The sequence below is a fragment of the Pangasianodon hypophthalmus genome, chromosome 11, assembly GCF_027358585.1.
Source record: "Pangasianodon hypophthalmus isolate fPanHyp1 chromosome 11, fPanHyp1.pri, whole genome shotgun sequence".
In the NCBI taxonomy this organism is placed as follows: Eukaryota; Metazoa; Chordata; class Actinopteri; order Siluriformes; family Pangasiidae; genus Pangasianodon; species Pangasianodon hypophthalmus.
This window is the reverse complement of record NC_069720.1, coordinates 8,956,022-8,982,868: the sequence shown is the minus strand read 5'-3', so window position 1 is coordinate 8,982,868 and position 26,847 is coordinate 8,956,022. Positions and strand designations below refer to the sequence as shown.

The 26,847-nt window shown below is 37.2% G+C and overlaps 1 protein-coding gene across 1 annotated transcript; it reads left to right on the top strand.

Annotated features, from left to right (window-relative positions):
- The first annotated feature begins 1,437 nt into the window (after positions 1 to 1,437).
- On the top strand, positions 1,438 to 25,478 carry aldh1a3 (aldehyde dehydrogenase 1 family, member A3). Its single transcript, XM_026930283.3, has 13 exons — positions 1,438 to 1,615; positions 1,868 to 1,972; positions 3,885 to 4,025; positions 8,162 to 8,291; positions 10,642 to 10,703; positions 13,169 to 13,297; positions 14,862 to 14,975; positions 15,660 to 15,762; positions 20,162 to 20,346; positions 20,495 to 20,659; positions 21,946 to 22,103; positions 24,387 to 24,461; positions 24,539 to 25,478. The coding sequence occupies exons 1-13, from the start codon at positions 1,526 to 1,528 to the stop codon at positions 24,612 to 24,614; spliced, it is 1,533 nt and encodes a 510-aa protein (XP_026786084.3). The 5' UTR covers positions 1,438 to 1,525; the 3' UTR covers positions 24,615 to 25,478.
- Positions 25,479 to 26,847: the final 1,369 nt, after the last annotated feature.

The following is a 26,847-nucleotide window of genomic DNA, read 5'->3' as shown; positions in this document are numbered from 1 at the left end:
ATAATAACTCTAATGTGTTTTGATGGTGGAAAGGAGCTGAAAGGTCTAAAGTGTTCAAGACAAAATATTGTGCACATTTAAATGATGTTCATGAACTAAACCTGTACTGAGCAGGTCTGGATAGGACGGAACAAACACACACTTTCACACACTCTTTCACACTTGGGGACAATTTAGCGTAGCTAATTCGCCTACCAGCATGTTATTTGGAAGTTGGGAGGAAACCAGAGAACCCATGAAAGAAACCCACGTGGACATGGTGAGAACATGCAAAAATCCACACAAGCAGATCCTTAACCCGAGCTCAGGATCGAGTGATAGGAAAATGTGAAGTAGTAAAATCATTTACTGTTGTACCAGTACAGATCATGACATTAGTTTTGATTAGCTACTGAACTTTATGAGTAATCCTCTTAAAACAGTTTCCTAATCAAATTGTTGAACTGGCATTTGCCATTTTATGTCCTTCTCTTACGTTTTATGCGGTTAAAAGGGATAGTATGACTTCTAGACAGATAGTTCTAGAAAATATTGTGCACATTTAAATGATGTTCATGAACTAAACCTGTACTGAGCAGGTCCATGGAATTTATTTTTACAGTTAAAATTGAGAACTGCTGTCTTAGCCTACGTCACTGGAACAGTATTTGACCTTTTTTTGTTACTTGTTAAAATGAAGGAACCTCTGTGACACCTTACACAACAGAAGCCTTGTTGGTATCAAACATCTTGTTAATTTTGTTCTAAATGTACATTTTGTATATCAGGACTAAGCCTATCCCTATCAGTCCTGAAATTATAATTCCTCTGTAATAACAAGCTCTACTGTAAGAGAACTGAACTTACAGAATGACATGACATGGTTCATATGTGAAAGTTACACATGTGGTTTGTGGACACTTCTGCTTCACATGGAGTGTCTGTGTTTTTCTTTTCACCTGAGATTTTTTTCACATGATAGAGCCTTTTTTCAGTTATTTTCTCCCATGAATAATTCTTTTCACATGCTGGCACATCTGTTTACTTGAATTCACAAGTGCACTTTCAGGGCATAACATCTTAACATGCACTTTAACATGTTTTTCCACATAGAGGAATATTGCATATTAGGAATGTTATTAAATATCTGTGATTTTTTTTTTCCCTGAGGGTTTTAATCTCAGTCTTATGCTTGCACTTGAGCGCACCTGCGTGTCTTCTTATTAAATCGCACTTTTTGCGCATTCAAAGCGAAACCCAGTTTCTCGGAAACGGTTATTGTGATCATGGAGCTTCTCGTATTTTTCATGTTTATCGCGTTGATGAAAGAGAAAAGCCGGAGTGTGTGTGATTTCCCGTGGAAGCCGCATGGGCGGAGTGCGCGCTCGGAGAGGGGAGGACCTTTACGCAGCGCTTATAAATACACACACACTCACTTACTCACTCAGAAAAGGTGCACTTGCTTTATCACACACCTATACACACACACACACACACACACAGAGACACACACACACACACACACAAACACACACACTGCTCTGTCATGGCGCAGAACGGGATTACAGAGAACGGAGAGGCGCAGAATGTGAGTTTACCACAACCTCAGAAGATCTCAGACATCAAACACACCAAGGTAAACTGATGACATATTTTTGTGTTATAAATATGTATATATTTACACATCCTATGAGAAATTCTAGTTCATGAGAACCACTCGTGCTCAGGGTCTGTGCGTAATGGGCTGTATTTATTTATTTATTTTTCCCCAGGACTTCTGGATGTATGAATAACAAGAAATATGTATCATAAAAATAATAAACCAGTCTCTCTCTCTCTCTCTCTCTCTCTCTCTCTCTCTCTCTCTCTCTGTGTCTCCACGTTGTAGCTTTTTATCAATAACGAGTGGCACTGCTCTGTGAAAGGAAAGACCTTTCCTACATTCAACCCTGCAACAGGTGTGAAACTCTGCGACGTGCAAGAGGCTGATAAAGTGAGTCTTTAGAGCTTATCACAGTTATCATTCCAGCTTTGCCTTTTTACAACACACTGTTAGTGCATAGCCTAGAGTTAACCATTCTAACAACCTCCTGACTGCTCTGTAACACTAACTATAGTAAGTAAGTTGGGCTATTTTGGGTCTTAAACACACACACATCAAACTTAAACACCAAAAAAATTTGGATCAACTTTTTTCTATCCGGGCGAACTTCTTAAATCTGACATTTTAGTAAGTGTTTGAAGAAATATTTCCAGTGTTCTTTGATTTGTGTTACTGTAACACTGCAGAAGTTCAACACTTTAATACTGCAGATGCTATTTAACACTGGCATTAGAACGCTATTTAATTCAGCACTGTTTTACAGCTGTAGGTGTTAAGTCAGCAGTTCATTCAAGACTATGTTTTAACACAACATGTACACAACATATGTAAATTCTAGCTCAACACAGTAGGAGTTACTTCAACACTGCAGATGCTATTACACCACTATAAGAGCTGTAGTGTTATTAAAAATCATTTCTAAGCTGTAAAGTGTTAATTCAACACTATTTAACAACCGTAGTGTTGATTCAGCATTTAACAGCTCTAGGTGATAATTCAGCATGTTTTAACCACTCTGTCTCAACACGACAGGAGTTACTTTAACACTGCAGATGCAATTTAATGCTATTTAACAGTTCTAGTGTTAATTCAGCATTATTTAACTGCAGTAGTGTTAATTCAACACTCTTAAGTCATGCGTGTTAAGTTAATTCTAAAATGCACATTTGAACTCATGACTGTAAATGCAAGCACTGTAGGAGTTACTTTATCACTGTGGATGCTATTTAACACTATAAGAGCTGTAGTATTAATTCAACACTATTAAACAATGACAATTTTAATGTTAATTCAGCACTGTTAATTCAAGACTGTAAGTTTAGCTCATCACTGTAAATGGATCGGAGTTACACCAACACTGTAGACACTATTCAACACTATTTAACAGCTGTAGCGTTAATTCAACACTATTTAACAACTGTAGTGTTAATTCAACACTATTTAACAACTGTAGTGTTAATTCAACACTATTTAACAGCTGTAGCATTAATTCAACACTATTTAACAGTGGTAACTCTGGTTAAATCAGTTGTTAAATGTTAATTCAAGAGTTAATTCAAGACTATGTTTTAACTTATCACTAAATACTAGCTCAACCATGTAGGAGTAACTTTAACACAGCGGATGCTATTTAAAGTTATTTAACAGATGTAGTGTAAATTCAACACTATTTAGCTCATTGTATTAATTCAGCATTATTAATTCAAGACTAGATTTTAACTCGTCACTGTAAATGTTAGCTCAACGCTGTAGGAGGTACTTTACTACAGATGCTAATGAGGACTATAAGAACTGTATTGTTAATTCAACACTATTTAATTCAACACTATTTAACAGCTGTGGGCATGAATTCAGCACTGTTGATTCAAGACTGTAAGTTTTGACCCATCAATGTGCATGCTCACTCAACACTATAAGAGTTACTTTAACACACGGGACGCTGTTTTCCACTGTAAGAGCGGTAGTGTTAATTCAGCACTGTTATTTCAAGATTCGTCGTTATAAATACTAGCTGTATGGAACACTGTAGGAGTTAACTCAACTTGTAAGAATTCTTCCAACACCACATGAAGTGCTACAGAGATTTAACACTGAATTTTTCAATGTTCAGTCTGAAACAAATGTAGTAATTTGAATAACACTGTAACTTTACACCAGCTGTTTATAAGCTTAGAGTTTTGATTTCTTATATATAATGTCTATAAAACCAGTTCAATTCTGGATAGATTGAATGAACAAAACACGAGTTCTCCGTTTGTTTTTTTTTAAATGAAGTTGTAATATGACAGCTTTGTGTCCTCAGGCTGACGTGGACAAAGCAGTGGAGGCAGCGAGAGCGGCGTTAAAGCAAGGCTCAGCATGGAGGAGGATGGACGCGTCAAGCCGGGGCCGCTTACTGAATGTGCTGGCTGACCTGCTGGAGAGGGAGCGCAGTCTGCTCGCTGTGAGTGCAAACAGTAGTTCGCTTCCCCCCGGCGCTGCTTAACACGCCTGTCTGAGCGCGTCTGTCACACACTGCCACAGGTGTCAGGGGCTCACTGAATAAAAGGCTCAGCTTTGAAAAAAGGAGCTACGAGCAAAAAAAGCACAGTCGTGAAGATTAAATGGCACGTTGCAAAAAGTCCAGTGTTGATTTCACACCCAGAATGTTAGTTTAACTTTAACTCACTTCAGCTGGTCAAACAAACACTGTTAGGGCTAATTGAACATTGAAGGTTGGTTGTACTCAGATGTGTACATGTTAATTGAGCATGGATTTGGAAGTTATTTCAACAGTGTAGGTGTAATCTTTTATTACTCTCATATTCTTTTCTTCCTTAACTGCCCTATCTTCATTATTAGTGCAACTAATCTGTGATATTATACCAGTATTAAGAAAATCATTCACTCATTTTCAGTAAGCGCTTTGTCCTGGTCAGGGTCATGGTGGCTCCAGAGCCTATCCCAGGAACAGTAGGTGCGAGGCAGGAATACACCCTGGATAGGACGGCACAAACACACACTTTCACACACCCATTCACACTTGGGGACAATTTAGCATAGCTAATTCGCCTACCAGCATGTTATTTGGAAGTTGGGAGGAAAACAGAGAACCCATGAAAGAAACCCACGTGGACATGGTGAGAACATGCAAAAATCCACACAAGCAGATGTTTAACCCGAGCTCAGGATCGAGTGATAGGAAAATGTTTAAAAAATCATTAAAGTTATGTTGTACCAGTAAAGATCATGACATTATTTTTGATTAGCTACTGAATTCTATGAGTAATCCTCTTAAAACGTCTATAATTCCACAGCAGTTTCCTAATCAAATTGTTGAACTGGCATTATGCCATTTTATGTCCTTCTCGCTTATGTTTTATGTGGTTAAAAGGGATAATATGACGAAAAATGAAATGTACATATTTTTCACTTTCACCAAAAGTAGTGTGTCGGCCAAGACAAGTTTGATGTCCAAAGTCTGTTGCTTCAGTTTTTCTCTGGAGCTACAAAACTAATAAGCAGGAGAAGCTAATAGCCACAAGTTCAGCACTGTGCAAAAACGTTTTACTTAATCATCACATACAGAAGTTCATTAATGCCATTTGTACATGAACATTTTCAGAAAGAGAAGAATCATATTGGAGCACTTTTAAGGTGCTAAATTCCAAAATCAATTGCCAAACTTCCTACCTGAATCTGACACTAGTTACACCCAAAACACATGAGGAGAAACATAATTCTAGCTTTAAGCTGCAGTTTTTTACTCTTGTCTTATACAGGCATTCAGTTGCAATGCAAAATATCCAACTAGAGGCTATGCGCTTCGTTTACGTGTTAGCTGCATTAGCCTCACAGCTCCAGTGCAAAGCTAAAGAAGCGAACTTAGGACACCAAACATATCTTGGCTGATCAACTCCATTTGGCGTAAGGGGGAAGTTGTGTAAATGTCATTTTTGGCTGAACTGTTCCTTTGAGCTTTGTCATAAAGAGATTCATATTTTTCCTGTGTATTGAGAATTTTTTTTTATTTTGTCCAAGTTCTTAATGATTAGTCAAACTTTTGTGTAACTGTTGTTGCTACAGAAAGCAGCCAACTTCGAATTTACAATGGCACTGGCAGAAAAACACAATGACATCATGAGCAATTTCGCATTCTCCCCTCACACACATTCGAGTGCACATCCAGTTTTTAATGTTTAAGTATACAGTATTAATATATTTATAATATTGACTTAATTTGTACTGCCAAGTTGAATTAAATTAGAGCGTGCACTTGGGAATGAAGGTTTGCAGCTGGGAGAGACGTATTATTTCCAGAATGCATGCAAATGGCAAACATGCCTTAATTAGAAAAAATTTCAGTTACTCTCCAAGAAAAAAGTAGATAAGTGATTCTCGGTCTCTTTCTGCTTATCGATACATCAGCAGTCCCTTACATAGTGAGGCTCAGATTTAATACAATTCTGTTACCTCAGTTTAATTGCCAGTTTAGTCAGTGATTGGCTCTTACTGCGCAGAAATGATGAAATATACCTAATATTCTATATCACAATAACAACATTGGTGGATCTGCTTTTACTCAAATGTCAGACTAGTCATGCCACCCTGCATACTAATCCCTTAAGTGTGGATCTTCTCTTAGAGAGAAAAACACATAAAATATTATTGAATCATTAATACTGGTAATATATAGCCTGTGCGCACTGAAGCCTCAGATTCTTGTTCTTGGCTGAAACCCGATGTGGTCTTCTGCTGTTGTAGCTCATCCGTCACTAGCTTTGACATGTTGCACATTCTGAGAAGCTTTTCTGCTCGCTACGATTGTAAAGAGTGGTTATTTGAGTTACCGTAGCCTTCCTGTCTGCTCAAACCAGTCTGGCCATTCTCCTCTGACCTCTCTCATGAACAAAGCATTTTCGAATGCAGAACTGCCGCTCACTGGATGTTTTTGTTTTTGGTTTTTAATGTACCATACTGTGTAACTCTAGAGTGTGTGAAAATCCCAGTAGATGAGTGGTTTCTGAAACACTCAAACCAGCTCATCTGGTGACAACAACCATGCCACAGTCACTAAAATCAGATTTTTTTTTCTCCATTCTAAAGCATTTGACCTGTCTCTGCACGATTTTATGCATTGCGCTGCTGACACACGATTCGCCGATTGGATAATTGCATGAATGCACAAGGGTATAGGTGTTCCCATTAAAGTGGCCAGTAAGCGTATATAAAGGACAGTCGTGAATATTAGACAGCACACAGCAACCCGCTCAGTGCTTATGAAACTCATTTAGTAATCCGTCCATCATGAATGATCTACTTTGCCAGAATAACAGCTCTCAGGAGGAAAAGTTCTGCCAGTTCCGCCGATGGCAGTCATTGTTCTCCATCTCCCAGGCTTCAGTTTATTATAATTGTTATTATTTCATTTCTGAACTCTTGATCCCAGAGCATATTAAATCCTTGGCATTTCTGTCGCATATAAAAACGGTCATTTATTAGCGACTGCTTAGTGCATTTCTTTTAATTATGTGCACATCTTTTCTCCAATCTCTGTCCTGACACCTGGATGATGCAACACTCTGATATGGAAATCTGCGATAGTTACAACAATAAAGTTTATACAGTTAGAGATACTGATTTCACAAAAACACTATTTCCAGTTATTCATTGCAAATATGTTTGGAAAAATGGGATGACCTGATTTTACAGGGGTGAAATATTGAGCTGGGCCAAGAGTAATCCAAGAGCAAAACCAACCATTTAAAAATATTCTAACAGTTACAATGACATTATTACATATATGCAGTGGTCTTGGAAAACCTCTCATTGCTGTGGCTGAATTCTAGAAAACAAAAAAGTAGAAAAACTGAGTTTTACTTAAAAAACAAACCAAAAAAAAAACCCCTTTTTTCTTCCATTAACATATTTTGACACCTCAGTTTCAAGAAACCGTAAATTTCACCAACCGACGTGGAAATGTTTTTATTTACATTTTGATAGTGGTAAATGGTGAATTTCATGAATTTCAATTTTGATCAAGTTGTTGGATCAAGTCTGTGTGCTGTAGCAAAATGGACCTAAGTTTAATCAAATCAGTTTAGAATCAGATTCTGGCTGTCAAAATGTCCACTGTGCTCCTGTGCCTCAGTCAGAATTAACACTAAATCCCATTTTCTCCCTTTTCACTTTTCACTCAGATTTTTAAGATGCTATAAGTTTACTTTTGGTTGAGATACATGCAAAAGAAAACTATATTTCAGTTCAGGTGTGTCAGGTGAGGTTTCAGAATTATATATAGAAAAAAATGTCAACATTTCACAGTGTGAAGATTTTTCCCAATCCGGCACAAACGTGATTTATCAAATGTTCTGAAATATGGCTCATTTTTTTTGTAATTTGCTTGTAATAAAATTAGCTTCTCGTTACATTTATCATACTGTGTTAAAAGTAAAATGTTAAACTCATTGTGTAGGAGTTAAAAAACCAAATTATTGACAGGACTGAAATATTTCACTTTGTAATATGAGTTATAAAGGAATGATCTTAGATCAAGAGGCCATTTTGTACTTAGTGAATTTATTACTCCTCCATTTACAGACCATGGAGACTATGGACACTGGGAAACCCTTTCTGCAGTCATTCTTTGTTGATCTGGAAGGAAGCATCAAAACACTGAGATACTACGCCGGCTGGGCTGATAAGATCCATGGCAAGACCATGCCAGTGGGTGAGTGTTTCAAAACAAATGTCACTTTTGAAAACTCTTTTGAAAAGCCTGACCATATTGGTGGTCCGTGTATCGTGTTGAAAGTGCAGAACCCGTTAAACATCTCAATGTTTACTGCAGTGAAATGAGCCGACGCGCCAGCCGAACGTGGTGTATGGATTCTCTTTAGCTCTGGGTGGTAGCTCGCTCCCCTCTCTAATTCTTCCTCTCCACCAGTGTTCTTGTCACTTCAGGAGATCCAATAGACAAAAAAAGCTGCCCGCTTTCCTCCTGATTAGATTCAAATAAAGCGCTCAGAGACGAAAGGGCCCGGAGCACAAAGCAAAAGGAAGAGGCTCTGATCCTAATCGGTGAGGTGCGACCGCAGATGAGCCGGAGAGCGAGGGGGTCAGAGATGCATGTTCCTGACAGGGCACATCTCTGTTAATCCTGAGGTTCCTGCCCGTGACAAGCCAAAACAATCACCCAGTGGGTTTGGAACAATTTATCTGCACACACAGAGGGAACGAATTTTACCTATAACAACTATGTAACAATTACAGTATGACATTTCTGATGTGGTCTTCTTCTAAAGCAAAACAAACGTGAACCTTACTTTAGGTTTACTGTTCAGAATCCTTACACCACTCATCTGCTATGGAAATGTAACCTTTGATAAGCAGACGTGGGAGATCGGCAGGAAAAAGGGACCTCTGGCTGATGCCAGGCAGAGATGAGCATTGTGGGAAGGGAGTCGGCGAGTCTGTAATCCCGCCGACACATTGCAGCGTGGAGAAACACGAGAAGGTCAGGTCTTGGAGAGGGCGGCTTTGGCAGATTAACAGGCGTGGCTCCGTCATACTCGCGCGGGGGTGAAATGTCATGTACGTGTGTGTGAGTGTGTGTGATGCTTTTTCAGAAGTGACAGTGGTGTGGGTGAATAGTATGGCTTTAGGAGCAGGAGGAAGCAGGGGGTGGGGAGGAAGGGTGGACGGTTAAGTTACTTGACACTTATCTTCAGTTTGTTATTTGCAACTATACAGTTAAGCAATGGAGAAGTTTGATAGATGACCTTTGATGCTGTAAAATGTCAGTAATGCTTACTGTGCTGCTTAATCCTTTGTTTTGCTTGCTCATATTGTGTCTTTAGGACTTTACAGAATTAGAATTGATTCTATCTGTTTTTAGTAGTATACTAAATCACAAGCTTGTACTGTATGTATGTTGTAAGTGTCTGTTTGGTTGCATATTGTGGTGGTTTATGTACAGTGGAAGTGCAAAAGTTTGCATCCTCCATAGATTTTGACCAGAAAAAATGTTGCTACTGCTAGCAGAATCTATCTAAACAGACAAATACATAATTAGCTGGTAATTATTCAATTCAAATCAGTTCCAAGAGCTTTATTGGCATGACTGTTGAAACAGGTACAGCATTGCTAAAGCATTGAAATTGATACAAATTTCACATTTTTATGGGAAAATCGATATATCAAATTATTTATTAGTGATTATTATTTTTTGCAACAAAAATAGTGAGACCTAACACACTTAATGTCATATTGCTTCTTCAGTTTGTCATAAGTGCATGATATCTTTTGCACCCAAATGGATTGGTCTATCTATCTATCTATCTATCTAGTTACCTAACTAGCTAATTATCAATTCAATTCATTTCATATCCATTCAGTTACACCAAAGGCAGTTACAGTTTTGACAAAGCATTAAAATAACAATGTATATACAGTATATACATTTATATAGCTATATTGAATGATGTACTAGTGAGTTTACTAGCTAGCATTCTAAAAATAGATATAGACTTCTTCAACTATACTCAATAACCAATTAATTTTGGCTATGCAATACAAAATTAACATGAAAACTGAATGTCAATGAGACACAGACAGCATTGTCATAGATAAAAAGATAAATAGATGTTACACCGTGACAACACATCCTGTGTTAAACTTCTTCACTTTGAGCATGTGCGAAAGAGGAAGTGCTAAGTCATTCAGGGTCTTCTCCAAAACACGTACTGAAGAAGAACCCCAGACAAGAGAAGATGTGATAAAATATCACCTCTGGCAGGATATCTGATGCCTGAGAGAAAGAGAGGGAAGAAAAGGGAAAGTTAGGTGACAAACAATGTAGTACATCAGAACCTGAGCTCAAAGTCCAGCTTGAGCTTCTCACACACCTTGCTGTGCCTTTGCAAAAAAAAAAAAAAAAAATGGCAGGATGTATACACACTGTATATGTTAATGACCATGCCTGTGATTGTCTTTGTAAGATTTTTGTTTGAGGTTGTGTACCAAAGGAATGCTCAGTGTGCTGCTAATCTTACTCACTCCTCGTTTCTGTTTCTAACCAGATGACAATTTCTTGTGCTTCACCAAACATGAGCCGATTGGCGTGTGTGGAGCAATCATTCCAGTAAGTTTATGCAATTCTCATCTTTTTTCACTGTGTGTTATGTCTACAGATATGATTGTATCTGTGCATTATGGACGGAAACTAGAAGTGATGCGTAGGAGGTGCTTTGGATAGGCAAATTGAAAGGTCTTAATGACAACATAATGTGATGTCATCCTCAGGTTAATGACATTTTATCCAGATGCCCTTCAGATCCTCATTTACGTAATGCAGTTCGGTGTAACCCTTGGAACTATAAGGTCCACAAATAAGCATATATTAATACTTAACTAAGGAGGAATCCATAGCACTTCAGCAAACAATGCAGAGAATACAGTAACAGCTAACTGTCAGTCATTTGGATATACTAATAATGGTATTTGTTATGAATTAACATCTTGTTAACTTGTTAGGTAACTTATTTTTGTTTTCCAGCACCAAAACCTAAATACAGGATATATTATACATACAAATGAAATGTACATATTGTTAAAAAGTTTCACCTGTGGCATGAAACAATTTTATAATATATATCAAGAAGTATTCTTATTAGGATATACCGCAATGCTTACCATGTGCTTGAACAGATCAACCTCCTGCAAAATCATCACCACACCCATTTTTGCAAACTCATACCAATAAAGTGATTTGATTTTGAGCAGGTTGTCTCAAAACAAGTGGTAGTAGTGCTAGGATCAAATTGTGAATTATACCAAGATACTTATAGTTCGGGTTAAATTACATTCGTATTGGAATCCCGTGTAGACTCGGGAGAACATGCGAAATTCCGCACAGGCAGTAACTCGAGCTCAGGATCAAATCGTGGGCCCTGGAGCTGTGAGGCAGCAACTCTGCCTGTTGCACCACTGTGCCGCCTCGATTTACCTACATTTTGTACAAAAGGGGCACTAATAATGTACATGATGTTTATGATGTTAGCTCTTCTATTACCATTATTAATGGATATTTATATATGAGTCATTTGACCCTTAATGTATACACTTCCTTATTTCCTGATTAGTGCATGTATTTATTCATTATTATAAAAGAATTAGGTTTTTTCTGTTAGTTATTAGTTAGGATTATTTTATGTAGATTTTATAGTAAAGTGTTACCATAACTCTTAATGATAATGCTAATAATAATGGTATTATTGTCATTTTATTTAAATATTGCATTCCAAGTGAATTATAAAAGCATACAAATCTAGTTCTATTTCAAAACTAGACAAAAGAAGCTATTTCAAGTATTTCAGAGAACCTTAATCCTATGTATGCAGTGTGTTTGTGTGTGTGTGTGTGTGTGTGTGAGAGAGAGAGAGAGAGAGAGAGAGAGAGAGTCTGGGCGTTTCCTAGACTGAGCTGTAACAGAAACTAGGCAGGCGTTGGCTATAGGAGACAATGCCACTGTACGCACACACTATCAGAAATAGTTCATATTGGATTAATACTGACATACAGTATATTACGTACACACACATCACATCTGTGTCATTCAGAAATCCACTGTTGCAGTCCATTATGTAACTGTTTTGCCTGTTTTATACCTAATATTCTTAAGAATCAGTGATCATGTCCCATTCACTATGGCTATGAAACAAAATGCCACCCATTCACTAGTAATTCAATCTTAATCTTGAATTCTACAAAACTTAATCCCGAACACGTCCACATTTCTCATAGCAGGATCTGGATTGTTTTTGTGAGGATGTCTGTGCATCTATGACAACATCCATCATTGCTTAGGATAATAATTAGCAAATGTGGTTGGTGTAATGAGAGATTTTTTTCCTGAGTGACTCAGATCCTGATCTACTGTATATATCATGTTACTGACTTTGATGGTGAAAGGAAAAAAAATCCTCATCTTATTTATAATTGAAGTTCTGAAAGAGATGGATAGTATTTTCTTCCAAAAAAGCACAGGGAAATTAGCATTAGACACGAGAGATTGGATCATAAATCTGTACGGGTGATTACTGAGAGCTTGACTGGCACACGAAGAGTGTGACTCACCAAGAAAGCAAAAACAGGAAGTTCTGTCTCAAGCATAATCCAAAAAATTTCAGTGACTCCATCTCAAGCTAAAGAGAGCTAAAGAGGTTAAAACGGTGAGCGATAAACAAGAAATTGACGACAGTATGTGTATGAATTGTGGAGATCGAGCTAGTCATTTTGCCCACCGCGTTCCTCACCCCCCGTGTGAACAATCTGCCTGGCATGTTTTCATGATTTCTAGAATTACCTGCGTTCTCAACGATGTCTTTTTTCCACTGACAGACATTTAGAGAGCTAATCTGCATTGAGACATCAAACACGTCACGCTATGGCTATCAGTTACACATTGTCTGTAGCTTTCCACAGGATTAGGAGTAAATGATCTAGTACAGTCTTCACCTAGTTGGTCGTTTCATGCAGACTGGATTCAGACAAACCGATGACATGTAAAAGTCTAACTTTTTTTTTTTTGCTGTCTGATCATTATAGTGGAATTTTCCTCTACTAATGTTCATGTGGAAGATTGCTCCAGCCTTGTGCTGTGGAAACACAGTGGTCATCAAGCCGGCTGAGGAGACTCCACTGACGGCCCTCCATGTCGGCGCGCTCATCAAGGAGGTGAGATCAAAATCATTTGGAATAATTGATGTTATTTTTCCACAATAATTCATGGATTAAAAGAATGTTTGAGCAAATAAAGAAAGTTACATTGTCCTCTGAACTATCACTACTTACAGCAATAGTTAACATTGATAAACCATGAATTACAGTATTAAGAAGCAGAAGCCTTTATTTGTCACATATACATTACAGCACAGTGAAATTCTTTTCTTCACATATCCCAGCTTATTAGGAAGCTGGGGTCATAGTGCAGGGTCAGCCATGATACAGCACCCCAGGAGCAGAGAGGGTTAAGGGCCTTGCTCAAGGGCCCAGCAGTGGCAGCTTGGCAGTGCTGAGGCTTGAATCCCTGACCTTCTGATCAGAAACCCAGAGCCTTAACCACTAAGCCACCACTTCCCCTTAAAACACCATAAATAATGTCAACAAAGTAATACAACAATTTAGTGTTTAAGTGTTAACAAATAATGAACACCGGCACAAACTAATGTGTATGAGACGAAAAATTATCCCACATTAATTAAGGTTCTTCAGATAGTTATGGGTTTTTCACTTCTGAGATCCCAGTGATCCTGACTCCTTCCATACCTGCCTGATCCATCCTGATGCCCTACTTCTGGTTGGAGTTCTCATCACCTGAAAACCACTCGCTGCTGCTGAGGATGGCTCCATATGGACAGCCAAAAGATCAGTGAGATTACTGTGGATGGTACCACTTAAAAACCATGAAGATAACTCAGGACCGCAATTGCTACAAACAGTATTGCTATGATAGCGTTAGGACTGCAATTGCTACTAACAGTTTTGCAATCAAGTCTCCGTCATTGAACAGCTGATAACTTCAACAAAATAGACTTTGTGTTATGTAAACTATAATGAATTGAGCAAAAACTCTGATGCTCACATTCATATGTTGCTCATAAGCTCACGAGTTCCTGGTTACACTATTGCACATTGCTCATTAGGGCTAAATTTATAAATTTAAAATATTATATATTTCTGTAAAGCTGCTTTGTGACAACGTCCATTGTTAAAAGCGCTATACAACTAAAATTGAATTGAATTCTTAAGAGTACAAAAAGCGGTTCTTACACTGGACTCCTAAAAGAAACACTAAACATTAATAATCAGTTGAATTTAGGTTAGTGGGTCCATGAGCTTTTCATTACATTACTTATTTTATTATTTCAAGTCTGAATGTTTATCAACTGTAAACAGTGATGATGAGTGAAACTTCAGGACTCGCCAACCTCTCAACTTTCTGTTTAATCCTATAGGCGAGCTTTTTTTTCTCGTCATGAATTTGAATTGCATGAATGAGTGTGCTTTAGAGGCTTCAAAGGAAGACGCTTCTTTGTGTGCATTATTTTTCAAACTGGCAGGCTGTGACTTGTCATGTATGTCATTTGTTTTCACCTCTTTTACCATCACTTGTAGCCCATTAATCAGTTTATTTTTGGCCTCTATAGAAAAGCCCCACCTTTAAGTAATTATGTCTGTTAGCATTCCTAATGACTTTTAGCTAAACTCTTGAAGTGGGTGCTTGTTTTTTCGTTCACAGGCCGGCTTTCCTCCTGGAGTGGTGAACATTGTGCCAGGTTTTGGCCCAACAGCAGGGGCAGCCATTGCCAGCCACATGGGCATCGACAAAGTGGCCTTCACCGGCTCCACAGAGGTATAAGATCTTCATTGACAAAAGGAAAAGCAATGGAAGCGCTATTTTAAAATCTTATTATTACAGTTAAAAAGGCTTCATCAAGGGTTCTTTGTTTGCTAAAGGGGCTCTGTTTGGAACTCTTCAAACCCCTGTTGTAGAAGCTTCTACATAGCGCCTTTAGGAGTTCCCCTAAACTGAAAAACAGGTTGGGATCAAGAATCCTCAAAGAATGATTCGAGGATGATTCCAAGAAGATCAGTGTTATAATAGCTGTATTTTTTTTTTCAATGCCTGATCATTGATTTGGTGAAAACTACAAACTCTAAGGACTGTTAGGAGGGATAGTGTAGTATTAAATTAATTTAAAATACACACACACACACACACACACACACACGATATATAGGTCTATATATCAAAGCCATGTCATAAAACATTTAAACATTTAAAAGGCATTACCAAAAAACGTTTTTTGGTCATTTTCATATATTTCCATATACATATATACTTACCATATTAGTTTGCATAAACTTTATACATTCAAGCCATATAAGACCTGAATTTGAATTTCAAGCTTTTGACTTCATTCCAGTCTTCCCTCCAGGCTTTTTTGTGCATCTACAAAATCAAACAAGCATATCCTGACGTCAACATTAACGTTGACTTAAAGCACTCTCGATTGTCTGCTCTCTTTGTGCTCAGGTGGGTCAGCTGATCAAAGAGGCGGCGGCGAAGAGCAACCTGAAAAGAGTGACGCTGGAACTGGGAGGAAAGAACCCATGCATTGTGTTTGCTGACTCAGACCGTGAGTGATGTGGTTTTTTATGGCCTTGTGCTAACACAAAAGGCAATGAGCAGATGCAACAAAAATTTGAAGGGTCTGGCTGTCAGAGGCACATTAAGGGTCTGATGAAAACAAAAACTAACCTCAGTAACTGGAACTAAAAACGAATGGCAAGTTTAAGAAGGACTGGAAAATCGAATCAATGACTTATTCAGACTTCCTCAGGCAGGTGCATTCAAGTACGGTTAACAACATAAAGTCTCAGTTTACTATTCAGTTACTCATCTGAAAACATATTCTTCAAGAACTATGATAATATGGGTTATACAGAAAAACTATAGTAAATCTAATAGACACGTTCATTAATTAGGAGTGGAAGGAAAGTAGGGAACAGATAGAACCCAGCAGTTACAGAGCATGCATTTAATTTTCTGAATATATTTTCAATATGAAGCTTAATATAAACATTAAAATAAAATGCTTTTAGTCACCTTGACCTTAGACACATACAATGATCTGCAGCATCACAGAAAGAAGAAGGGGAGGTGCTGTTTGAAGAACTACAGTATTCACAGCTTATGTATCTTCTTCCGAGTACCATTTCTAAAATATCTTGAACTTAGGAACTGGCTTATAGGATTTTATCTGAGACCATCTGTTGTGAATCAAAAACGTTCTATTTTTTTAATGGATGGCGTTGGCCTTGAAGAAAGAATAAGCAAATCTTAAAGACATTATTACAAACAACTCATAGCATGGTGCTTCAAGGAATACTGCCAAATAAATCTTCTAACCCTGACATTTGCATAATTTTATCTTAAAACAAATGTAGTTGATCAATAGTGTGTCAAAGAGTCTTATTAGTTTATTTTAAGCAGCCTTTTTTGTTAGCTTGTTGGTTTATTTTAATTAGCTTTTTTATTAGGCTTTATTAGTTTTAATATTAGTATTAGCTAACAAGTAAGGGAAGCATACAGGCCGGAGTTTAGCATCAAGCAAAGTGCGTACATAACCTGTCAATGGATTGCACATGGTCTGGATGCGAATGCAGGTTTTATTAAATAGGACCAAGCCAGATAATCTTAAAGGGCAAAGCAAAGTTGAACACAGGCACTGACTCAGGCTGTCAATAAACAGAATATTCTAGACAAGGACAAACTTTGAAACTAAAGCAGAACTAATTCAGCACCAGAATATTGATACTAAGGCTCGGAATCATCTCAGGTTGAAAGCAGGAGTGAGACTTCACAATGACATGGATGAAAACAGCCCCTCCTCACTAATGTCATTTCCCAGGAAAGTTTTTCACAGGCATATAGTTATCAGTACATATACAAAGCCCTCTCCCTTCTTATGCACAAAGACGAATCCAGCAAATATTTGTGAGGTAGATGGTCATACGTATCACTGTTTCCACAGCTTTACTCTCAGCAGCCGACACAGGATAAACTTGGGAGGAATAAGTAGTGTAGACACCTGCTGAAGACAGCAGGTCTCTGGCACAGTAATATGAATGGTGTGGAGGAAGTGCACATGCCTTGGCTTTGCTGAAGACCTCTGAATAGCAGGAGGGAATTTTGGATGCTTGGTTGATCTCAGGGCTTTTGATAGTGATGAATGCTAAAATAATTGAGGAGTGTTTGATGCAAGATTGAAAATACTGTGGAGACTAGACATGGGGGTTATGTTGCTGTAGCCATGGGAGTCTGAGAAAAGTGGGGAACTTGGACAAGAGTGTGACCAGAAGCAAGATGAGTTTCCTCTCTACAGTGGAAACACAGTCCTCTCAGTCTCCTTTCTTTGCTTCTTGTGCTTTCTGTGGGGTGGCACCATCTGCATGGGTACCTGGTTCTCATCATGGTGAGGAAGGTTGGGCATGAAGCACCTTAGCTCCTGTCCTTTAACAACAACAAACAAATAGCTAAGACTATGCGATTGTCCAGGTCAAGTGGCTATCATTATAGGCCAACTCAGTGAGGACACTGGCCTGGAGCCCTTTGCAGAAACCTGTGATGAGAGACAGCTCTTTCATCCCACTGAATAATGCATATTCTGTGGTGGTTCTCTTCCCATATTTTGGGATAAGAGGATATTCTTTTGCTTCCTTGCCTTCCATCACTTGCCAATTCATGGTGCATCAATGAATCGGTGAAGTCTTCTATCAGGAGATCACATAGGGTTTGGATGCAAATGCAGGTTTTATTAAAAAGGCAGGTAATCTAAAATTCTAAGCAAATTATAAGCCAAAACAGGCACTGGGTCAGGCAACTGGCAATTTGAACACAAGGACAAACTCATAAGCAGTTCTAAGTCAACAACAGAATTGGAATTTATACTAAGGCTTGAAATCTGCAGTTGATTGGGATTAAGGGTGCTTGATTAGTAATCAGGGGATTGTGATTGGGGATACATGTCATGTGATGAATCAGGTGACATGGTCTGTAATTTGTTAGCTGCCTGAAGATCTTGGGAGTTTGTGATTTTGAGTGAAGCTGGCAGCGATGTGACATAACCACAGAGCTGAGACACAGCAGGTTTTCCTGGCTGTCCACAGCTTCACCCTATACTTATAACAAAAAGCTTTGCACTTCATCTTCAGACAGTCTGAAACATAAAACTCCCTGTTTATAGTCCTCGTATAGTTTGTAGCAGTCGTATGATGGGGAGAGCTAGCTGGTGGGTCAGAGCCGGCAAGTGACTAAATTGGGGAGAAAAAAAGGGGGGAAATACAGAATCCTTTGCCACATCAATGTGAGACATGATACAAGAGTTTTTTTTGTTTGTTTTTTATGTATGCAGCAGGGACAGTGGCAGGATTTGATTAACAGCCTTTAAGTTTTTAACAACTGTGATCATGATTTACACTTTTGCACTGTATCTACTGTTAAAACATGCAGAACCAATAATCAGTGTTGTTTAATACTAACACACCACATGATTTCATGCCTGTATAGAACACAGTGTCCTGATACTGCCTTAGGCAATTGCCTGTGTTGCCTTTGCCAGGAAGTGCAGGGGAAAACCAACAGTAATGTGTCATACTGTTAGGTCATATATCACAATAATTAACCCACAGAGTATTGTTATTAAGGACCGTTTAGTTTATTGTCACTACTAGACCACTTATTGAAATCGAGAAGTTAGTGACTCATTTTAAAATGCCACTTGCACAGTGTGATAAAAGTGGTGAAATTATGCAGTTAAAATAGAATAAGGCTCAATTTGAGTCATGCAAAGGGATGTCCTGCCCATTGTAGAAGTGTCCTTATTTCATCTTCTTTGGATTAATGTCTTTATGTGATGTAAGATGGCAACATGAGGATTACAACAAAATCTATAGTCTTTGTTTGAAAAGAAAAATACAGGTGGGATAACTAGCATTAACCAGTAAAACATGTCTGGATTTAATAAAGCAGTAAATTTAGGGTTTTGAAGTTACTCATTAGGGATACATTAATAAATTTAAAATTTATATTTAGAATTTATATATTTTTGCTTTGAGACAATGTCCATTGTTAAAAGTGCTATACAACTAAAGTTGAATTGAATTGAATTAAATTAATTAATGATGAGGGAGAGAATGCTGGGTCCCCTTTTTTTTTTTTTAAATAGTCAAGCCAATGTATATAATAAACTTCTAGTCTTTTTTAATACAGTATGCGGAAAATTGTAAACTGTGTAGTATGTGAAAATAATATATACTAGTTAGATAAAGGAACAAAATGATGATTCTACCTTCACCAAAACCTTTTTAATACTCAGGCAGTAGGTAATAGTAGTAGACCACCTGTAAAGCTACTGGGGGTCCACATGTGAATTGAGGACATATGGCAGCAATTGTAACATTTGTATTGTATGATTTATAAAATTCAACTATAAATAAGGCCAGATGTTCAGAACTGTGGAGTTTTTTTTTAACTGATGAATAATTCAGAATCTTTTTAGCCATTTATTTCACACTCTTCTAAGTATCAGTTTAAGATGAACAGATCTAATCAGAGGAAAACAAATATTATAAATGCTTAAAATAAATATAATTTAAATTGATGATAAATTATCTAGACATAAATTTTATTTACTTGTTTGTATTATTTAATTATTTGAAAGTAATTGATATATAATATAATATTTTTTATTATAAAAAAAAGATTATATTTTAAGGCTCTTCAGCATAACCAAAAATATAATCATTCAGTAAATTAATTGGTTCTATATCCCAGAAAGTCAAACTCTCTGCTTCTGCTTCTACTGGGTTCTATGTAGATCTGTCAAAGGTTTCCCTTGAAGGACAACCTGAAAAATTCTTTAGCATTAAGTTTAACCTTTATTGCTATGATGTAGACAATATCAGAAATATAGTATGGATGCAGCGTTAAGTGACTGTGTGTGTGTGTGTGTGTGTGTGTGTGTGTGTATGCAGTGCAGTTAGCGGTGCAGGAAGCTCAGAAGGGTGCATTCTACAACCAGGGACAATGCTGCACCGCTGCCTCGCGTGTGTTTGTTGAGGAGTGTGTGTATGATGAGTTTGTGAGACTCAGCATTGAAAGTGCTAAGAGAATCGTAACCGGTGACCCCATGGACCCCCAAACGACACACGGCCCGCAGGTATGACATCTCATCACCTCGTCCTCTCAGTATAAATATATAATATAAACTCGTTCCAGTGCCACAGCTTATCCAAACAAACACAGAACTTGTCAGAATGTTTGAAATTGTGTTTGTTAGTGTCCTTATTTTACTACTGCGTGTATAGATTAGCCAGCAGCAGTTTGATAATATCATGGAGCTGGTGGAGAGTGGGAAGAGTGAGGGAGCAAAGCTGGAGTGTGGAGGAAACGTAGTGAAGGATAAAGCGCTGTTCATCCAGCCCACCATCTTCTCAGACGTCAAAGACCACATGCGCCTGGCAAAGGAGGAGGTAGAACTGTTGTGTATAAACTTCTGATTGACACTTGCTTATATATAGTCTGATATTTAACTCACTTGTTTTAGGAAATGTTTTAATTACATTTTCATGATATCAGTGTTGAGAACTCAAAGTGGCATTAGATTTGACTGTCCTCTACTGGTCAGAGTATACAAACACATGAAGGCTATAACAGGATGTAGTTAACTACACATAATGTGCATCATTCTGAGTATTAATTTCCAAGATGAGCTCATTTCCTCAGCTATTCACCTCTATGATTGTATGTCTGTAAAGCTATGAGTTTGAATATGTTCAAATTGCAGCCATTTGTATTTAAAATCCAAATCTGAATTAAATAATCTAACTATTTAAGCCAATTTTCCACTTGATGCCAATGTAGTCGATCAGCTAGGATGTTTGGTGCCTGAAGAACTATGAGGCCATTTACGTCATTACACACTCACCTCAAAATACAAAGACAAAAGACAGATACGTTTTACATTAACATTCCCTTAACTGACATTAGTTAACACATAATCAATATGAACAAACTGTGAACTTCAGCATTAAAACACCATAAATAACATTTAATGAATAATTATTATGAACATGTTCAGAACTGAGGCAGAAAAGCAAGTTCCAATATTTACACCTGCAGACCCGATTTCAGTTCAGTAATTTAAGAACATGCTGTAATCATATTACTGATCATTTATATGTAATCATTCATATAATATGATAATATGATTACATGACTTATTTTTAGTCATGCACTGAATAAACAATCAATACAGGTGTATTTCGTTGACTTTTAAACAAACATTAATTATTACATGTATTAATTTAATTTATTGCTTTGTTAACATTACTTTGGTTTAGCAATGCTTAGGTTTATCATTTGTTAATGTGAAATATTGCAGTAACTAATGTTATATTTATTTAATATTTATTATTTATTAGTTTTTTTTTAGAGCCTTAATGTAAAACTTTATCCAATTAATTATACAAATCAAATTGGGACTATATTATCATTTGAATAACTTACCTACCTGAGTCTATAGCTTGTGCAATTTGATAATGTGCTAAAAAAAAGTGTGTGATGATTTAGATATATTTTTACACAATGCTAAACTGATAGCTTCCCTTAATAAATAAGCAAACTTTGGACAAACTTTGGACAGTTTGGCTAATTGACTACTTGCGGTAATGAGAGCATTGTGTTAGTTTAATTTTTAACTGCTCCTTTAAAAGAATGATCTATGGTTTCTTAATAACAGATGTTGTTTATGTTGTAGATCTTTGGGCCAGTTCAGTGCATTTTGAAGTTTAAGAGTCAGGAAGAAGTGATTGACAGGGCGAACAGCACCCACTACGGCCTGGCGGCGGCTGTGTTCACCCGGAGCGTAGATCGAGCACTGAGTGTGTCCTCGGCACTGGAGGCTGGCACTGTATGGTGAGACAGCAAATCACTTACATTCACAAGAACATTGTGGACACATATGGAGGGACAGCATGGTGGGATTTAGGGGATCTGAGACCCTTAGTTCCAGCCAGACCCTCTATAAAAATTAGATCAAAGGGGATGCAAGTAATATTGTAAAATATTGAAAAAAATATATAACATGTTTAAGTAGGTTACACACTATCATATCTAGTCATTTTATACATGAGTTTCCATATGTATATTGATTGCAACAGCAATCAGCCATGATCTAGAAGTTCTTAAAGGTCAAATCTGTAATTAGCATGTCCTTATTTAGCCAAGTTAAGTATGCCACACAAAAGTATTACCTAAAATAGCTTTTTTATTTAAGAAAAGCAAAATACATCACTAATTTATGCAAATATGAACATCATTATCCAAGCACTCCTGGGCTATGTAGATACAGGATCATTTATTTCATTAGCTACTAGACAGAAAAGTATTGTTTTATTAAACAGCCATAAGAAGTGAAATATCACAAGATAATGGAGCTAATGTTGAGGCTAACCAGCAACTGATAGAAGCACAGTTGCCAGGTCTCAGCAAAATGTCAGCCAAACTACATCTCATACATCATTTAAGTTTGTTCATTCATTGTTCTAAACAAAGTAATTGCTTTAGTCACCTGAGTTGAAAAAAAAGAAGCTATGTACAGACACAATCTAAATTCATATTTCAGACTAAAGTGCTAGCGTAGTTCTCCCTAAACAGAAATGGTTCTGTATATCAGAGATACACTGTCTGCACTTACACTTTCCCTTTGTTTGCCATAGCCTATTACGTGGAAATTGATTAGCTATAATTTCGATTATTCTCTTTAAGCAAGATCGCAATATTTTTACACTAGCGCAAAAACACACCACTTGCTTTTTTAGCCCTGCAACCTTGTTCCAAATTTATCCCAATTTAGTGTAAAACCACAACCCTGGCAACCCTGAATGGAATGTAATAGAAGGGAATTGCCTGGTAAAGGTCACGCTTCAATTATAAAACTCTTTCAGTCAGACACTGCCCCCTGGTGGAACTTTCTGGAATATCAGTTTGACTGGAAACACTAGTCATGTTCAAATCCACTCTGGGGCTCCTCACTCTTAACTCTCAACTGCTTCAGTGCTGTACAATACCATCTGACCTTTAGTTTCCTTTCAAATATGCAAAAAAATAATAATTTTACATCCATCTCAAATGTAATGACATATGTCAGAATCAAATCCTGAACTTCTGTTTTGCCAAATCCTGCAAAGCTACACAGGTTGAATAAATGCGTTGGTCATCTTTATGTCTTGAGTGTGATGAAGACTATCTTGAACTTATAAAATTATGGTTTCGTTTTCCAGTTAAAACAATTGTGATGGTTTAAAACTAGAAAATGGTACCGTAATAACTACAGGTGTCTGTGTTTATAAGCCTTTTGATTTCAAAAGTGAAGTTTTCAGCCTCATTAGTTCCTTAGAATATCCACTAGATGGTACCACATCGAGTGGTAGCAATTTTGTGACAGTATGTATTGGTGTGTGTACTCTATTATTAACATATCCCTGAGATCATCATCATCATGATCATTATTCCAAAATAGATACAGTTTAAACACTACAATACTGCTGTGTCCAACCTCCATATTGGATGTATATGTTACAGAAATGTTGTAATTGAGATTTATTAGTCATAGTTTACAGACTATAAGTTGCTCCAGTGCACAGAAAGTACACATGGACATTCTGAATGTTTAAATTAAAGAATCAGTATATAAGCTGCGTTATTGTGTATTTTTTTTTTTTTTTTTTAACTAAAGCATTGTTTTTTTTCAACCACTTATCAAAGAATAAAATAACATTAAAATCCTGTTAAAATGTGGGTTATGAATTCCATATGAATAATTGTAAAAATGTGCAGCTCAATAACTGTATCCTTCAGTGAGTGGAACTGTTTAATGTGGATTAAAGCATGTATCTTTTAATCAATTTATTATTAGGCTTAGATTATGTGGTGTGTCCACGCTAACATATTGCAACAAGTGCATTAATATTAACCTATGATTTGAAATCATAGCTGCTGTTATAGAAAATTAATCAATGCCTTCTGACCTATTAGATTCAAGAATCCAACAGTGCTTTAGTGTAAAGGAGCATAAAAAAAAAAAAGTCTCATAGTTTGGAAAATACATTAATATTAATATAAGATATAGCACAATAGAATGGCAGTATTATAGATGTATTAAGATTCTAAGCTGTCGTCCTTTTCTTGTGTTTTTAGGGTGAACTGCTATAATGCCCTTCATGCCCAATCACCTTTTGGCGGCTACAAGATGTCAGGGAATGGGCGAGAGCTGTAAGTATGATCATTTTCTCATTCTGTCATCACTTTAATACTCTGCATAGAAGCTAACTGTGGTACTGTGTGTGCAGTGGCGAGTACGCATTGGCGGAGTACACAGAGGTCAAAGCCGTCACCATAAAACTCAGCGAGCAGCTGAAGATTTGAGACACCACTGTTTTGGAGCTGACCCTGGTGACCTCTCATCCACCGTCCATCTATAAAGCGCTTCAGAAACGTGGTACCTAGGAATCAAACGGCCTACACAATGGACGTTATGTTTTCCCCACTGAAATGACTTCTTATATATCTACAAGCTCTTTATCTTCCAGTCTTTTTTATTCTATATAGATGTTATGTACAGAAAAAAAATGTTTGTATAATGTTTTTATTTAATCTGGATATCTTTGTAAATTGCCAAAAGACTTGATTTGAAGACTACAAATGTTTGCTTTTGCTTTTACATGGTCAGTGAATTCCTCCTCCTGCCTCGGTTTATGTGTTAGACTGGCTAAAAATAAAATTTACACAATGTTCCACTTACTCCAAATATAGCAATTTAGCCAACACATGCATGGTGGATGAAGTTTGCCTCCTGGGTTTTGCCTAGGAGCTGCAAGGCTAATAAAGCTAAAAGGTAAGGAAAGTTTATAGCTACCAGTTTCGCATTTATTTATTTGTTTATTTAGACTCACTGTCATAAGTTGTCAATCCTCTATTCATTTTTCAACTATTAAGTGAAGCTAGCTAATAATGTTACAGTAATCTAAAAATAGGAGAATCATTCTCGAGGCTTATTAAATGGACCAGCATTTAGAATTAAGTAACTAAGAGAAAGGACAGATTTATTTTTTGCTTGTTTCTGAATGTATATGCAGATATTATGGGAGGCGAGTTTGAAACATTAAATACATATGCATCACATTTATTTTGTCTCTTAAAATGGCTTATACCTATTTAAAAGCTATTAATAATGTTTAAGCTTTTGAATAAAACCTTTGTTTTTGAACCATAATCAGAGTTGCTGTTCTTCTGGTTATTCTTCCTGCAAATAACACTCAGAAATATAATTCTCAGAAGTGACTTTTTGGAAAAACTACACAAAAGTAATCACTTCTCACCGTTTCCCTCTATTGGCATCATCGCTGAGAGTTTGTTACACATTCTGACTGGATAAGTTGCTGCACAACTCATGCATATATGATGCATATCTGCTTCTGAGTATAATAAGTGAGTATAATAAGTTAGTTGGTCAGTGTCAGTTGAAACTGGTGTGCTTCTTTATGAATAGTATCAACAGTGAAAGAGAATCTTTGGAGAAAAAAAAAAAAACTTGTCGAACACGTTCTGCAGGAACAATAAGGAAATGAGTTTGCACAAATTTCCCACTTACCATACGTGCGGTCTACCAGCAATTACATGTCCAATATCCAAACTTTGTAATGGAAAGTAGGGCAGTTTGTGATTGTTTATGCTTGCACAATCCCATGACTGCATGTTGATAGTATCAGACACTTCTTTTACACTGGATGACTAGATGGATGACAATTCTTTATGTACACATGTCTAAGAATGGCCTCAATTTATTTTTAATCAAAATCCCAACTATAGGCTTGGAGATTTAACACTATTCCTGTAAACTAGGTTTTCCAATGGAGTATACTTTTTTGCTAACTAGTACTTTTTCGCTAACTAGCTTTCTAATAAAGGTAGTCCCAGTTTGGAATTACAAGAGCCAGTAGTAGCAATGACAGTGAATGATAGATGATAAGGGTGCATGGGCTAAATACAGTTGGACCATTGCTACTGAACCCCTACTGCAGCCCCTTATTGATTTCCTATATAACAGGTTTACATTTACCTTTAGTCATTTGGCAGATGTTTTTATCCAACTTGACTCTCAACTGAGAAAGGATAAAATCCAAGCATAGAGCTGAGCATCTGAGGGCTAATATGTCCAAAAAGTGTGTTTTTTATGTTTACAAAATTAAATGTGAGCAGCACAGCAGGAAGCGCCTCCAGCTCCAAGATCCTCGGTTCCATCCTGAGCTCGGGTTACTGTCTGTGCACAATTTCGCAAGTTCTCCCCATGACTGTGTGGGTTTCTTTCCAAGATGTAGGCCTGCCTTGCCCCTCGTTTTCCTGGGATAGGCTCCAGATCCATCATGGAGAAGTTACTGAAGATGAATGAAAGAAAATGAAATGCACATGGGTCATGATGAGCTCTGTGCTTGATTAAGACAGAGATGCTTTTACCACTCTTTCCTGGATGGTTGTGTAGTTGTATATTTTTCAATGGCCTTTGTGAGTCTAGAACCATGTCTTGCCTTCATGAAATTCAAATACCACCATATACCATACTGTATGTTCTAGATATGGCCCTAAATTAATAGTACTATCC